General features: G+C 43.8%; 1 protein-coding gene across 2 annotated transcripts in view; it reads right to left on the bottom strand.

The window, feature by feature from the left end:
* actl6b (actin-like 6B) overlaps positions 1-1,923 on the bottom strand; it is an 18,274-nt gene extending 16,351 nt beyond the window's left edge. For both annotated transcript variants that reach the window (XM_016574582.1, XM_016574583.1), the window contains exons 1-2: positions 1,762-1,923; positions 120-196 (exon numbers count right to left, since the gene is read on the bottom strand). In XM_016574582.1, the coding sequence (XP_016430068.1) occupies positions 120-196; positions 1,762-1,786 (102 nt within the window). In that variant the 5' untranslated portion in view covers positions 1,787-1,923. The remainder of the gene's footprint in view (positions 1-119; positions 197-1,761) is intronic.
* Positions 1,924-2,422: the final 499 nt, after the last annotated feature.

Raw genomic sequence — 2,422 nt, 5'->3', positions numbered from 1 at the left:
ATGATGGATGGATGGATGGATGATGGATGGATAGATGGGTGGATGATGGATGGGTGGATGGATGGATGGATGATGGATGGATGGATGATGGATGGGTGGATGGATGGATGGGTGGTTACCTTTGGACAGTCCTCTCCTGCATATCCTGCTCTGGTGGAGAAGGAGCCGATGTCAAACACCAAAGCACCCACTTCATCTGAGACACAGAGAGATTATGATTATTATACCAGTCTGATCAATATTAATGTCCACTCAGTTTATTAGTAAATCTCTGTTCACACACACACACACACATTGTTTGAAAGTAGCTTTACATAAATCCATAAAGTGAAACTGTAATCAGTGAACGTCTTCTAGTCACATGATGAATGCTGATTGGATCGTTTACATGTGCAGATGAGAGAAAGATCTGCTGTCAGTGTCTGTGGCTTTCTGTGAGTTTATGAATGTGTGAAATGTTGATATACGTAACGGCAGATGAAGTATGTGCTCATATTAATCATGAAAAACCAAATTACTATCAGCTGATGTGTCACGTGATTAAATGACAGATTTTGGTCGTATGGCCCTCATGTAGACTAGAGAGGAAACTGATACAGTGCCCTCCGCTGATATCGGCACGCTTGGTAAACATGAGCAAAGGCTGTGAAAATAAATTCTGACCTATCATTGAAGTCAAACAATTGAGAGTGGGGGGGAAATCTCATTGTGAAATAAATGCTTTCTCTAGTTGATGTTGGCCACAATTATTGCAAGGTCCTTTCCCCAAGAGAACAGCTCTGAGTCTTCTCCTGTAATGCCCGAAGAGTTTGGAGAACACCTGACGAGAGATCAGAGAGCATTCCTTCATCCAGATCTCTCCAGATTCACAGCTTCTTCTCTTCAGCTCTCCTCACTCATTCTCTACAGGGTTCAGCTCAGAGACAGAAGCTTCACTTTGTGCTCGGTGACACATTTCTGTGTGGATTTTGATGTTTGTTTTGGATGGAAGATCCAAACACGGTCCATTATAAGCTTTCTAACAGAGGCAGGCAGGTTTAGATTTGTATCTGTTGGTATTTGATAGAATCCATCTGAACAAGACGTCCAGGACCTCCGGCAGAAAAACAGACACACAACATTAAAGATCCAGCGGTGTATTTAACCGTGAGCATGGGCTGCTTTTTATCCCGGTTTGTACTAAACACATCTGGTGGTTTGCTGCCAAAAAGCTCTTTTTTTAGTTTCATCTGAGCAGAGAAGCCCGTCCCGTTGAAGCTCCAGTCGCGTCTGACAGCTGGATATGCTGGAGATTGTTTCTGGATGAGTGAAGAGGATTGCTCCTGAAACCCTCCTGAACAACATGATGTATGTATATGTTTTATGCTTTCTGACCCTGAGACTGAACTCATCTCTGTGATCCTCAGAGAGTCTTTAGCCGCTCAAACTCTCGTCCTCAGTGCGTTAGGACGATATAGACACACGTCCTCTTCCAGACAGATTCATAACATCTTATATTAGTGGAGGGCACTGTATTCACACAATAACACTTCTAAATGACACGTGAGATCTTTAGTCTAAAATAAGTGTGGCAAAGAATTCAAACTGGACTGGTGTTGATATGGAGGGCGAGACTCCCCGCAGGTGTGTGCAGTACAGATCTCGCATGGTAAAACATGGTAAAGCATGGTAAAGCATGGGTCTTCTGTGTTCATGCCTGCAGTGATGCGCGGGATGCTGGCGGATGCGGTTGTCATGGTGATGTGCGGCCGCTGCTCTTACCTCCGCCGTACACGCCGCCGCTCATCGCGCTGGATCGGTCGGTTACCGGGTGTGTTCGGTTCGGTTCGCTGAGGCTGAGGAACGGAACCGAATATCCCCGCACGCGCACTGCTGTCGCCGGTCACGCGCTGCTGACGGTAACCTGCGAGTGTCCGGTAGACCCCCGCGCTGTCACGTGCTGCTGGGAAATAATGACGGTTCTCTGTAAGCGCTCGTGATTTCACGTTTCAGATGAATCCGTGATGACGGAGGGCTTATATTTACATTCTCTTACATCACGGATGACGGAGATGTTCACACCGACATCGAATTATAACTACGTTTTTGCAAAAAGGAATTCAAATGTTCTTTATTATTTTTTATGAATTTTTAAAAAAAATTTTTATGAAATTATTTTTAATATAGTCTATGTAAGAATAAAAACCTATTTTTTGTATGGCCAAAAAATCACGTACTGCAGTAAAACTGTGGTAAATTTTGCGTCTCTATATAAATCCATTTACTATTGTTCAGTGACAATAACTACAGAGGAAATTATGATTACTGTGGTAAAATTACGTGTGTGTGTGTGTGTTACCAGGAGGAAACACCTGCATCCAGATTTTCCTAAACCAGCACACACACACACACACACACACACACACACTCACTCACTCACTCA

Source organism: Sinocyclocheilus rhinocerous, unplaced genomic scaffold (genome assembly GCF_001515625.1).
Source record: "Sinocyclocheilus rhinocerous isolate Xijiao unplaced genomic scaffold, SAMN03320098_v1.1 scaffold2428, whole genome shotgun sequence".
NCBI classification, from domain to species: Eukaryota; Metazoa; Chordata; class Actinopteri; order Cypriniformes; family Cyprinidae; genus Sinocyclocheilus; species Sinocyclocheilus rhinocerous.
The sequence above is the reverse complement of the archived record's forward strand: the minus strand, read 5'-3'. Positions and strand labels throughout refer to the sequence as shown.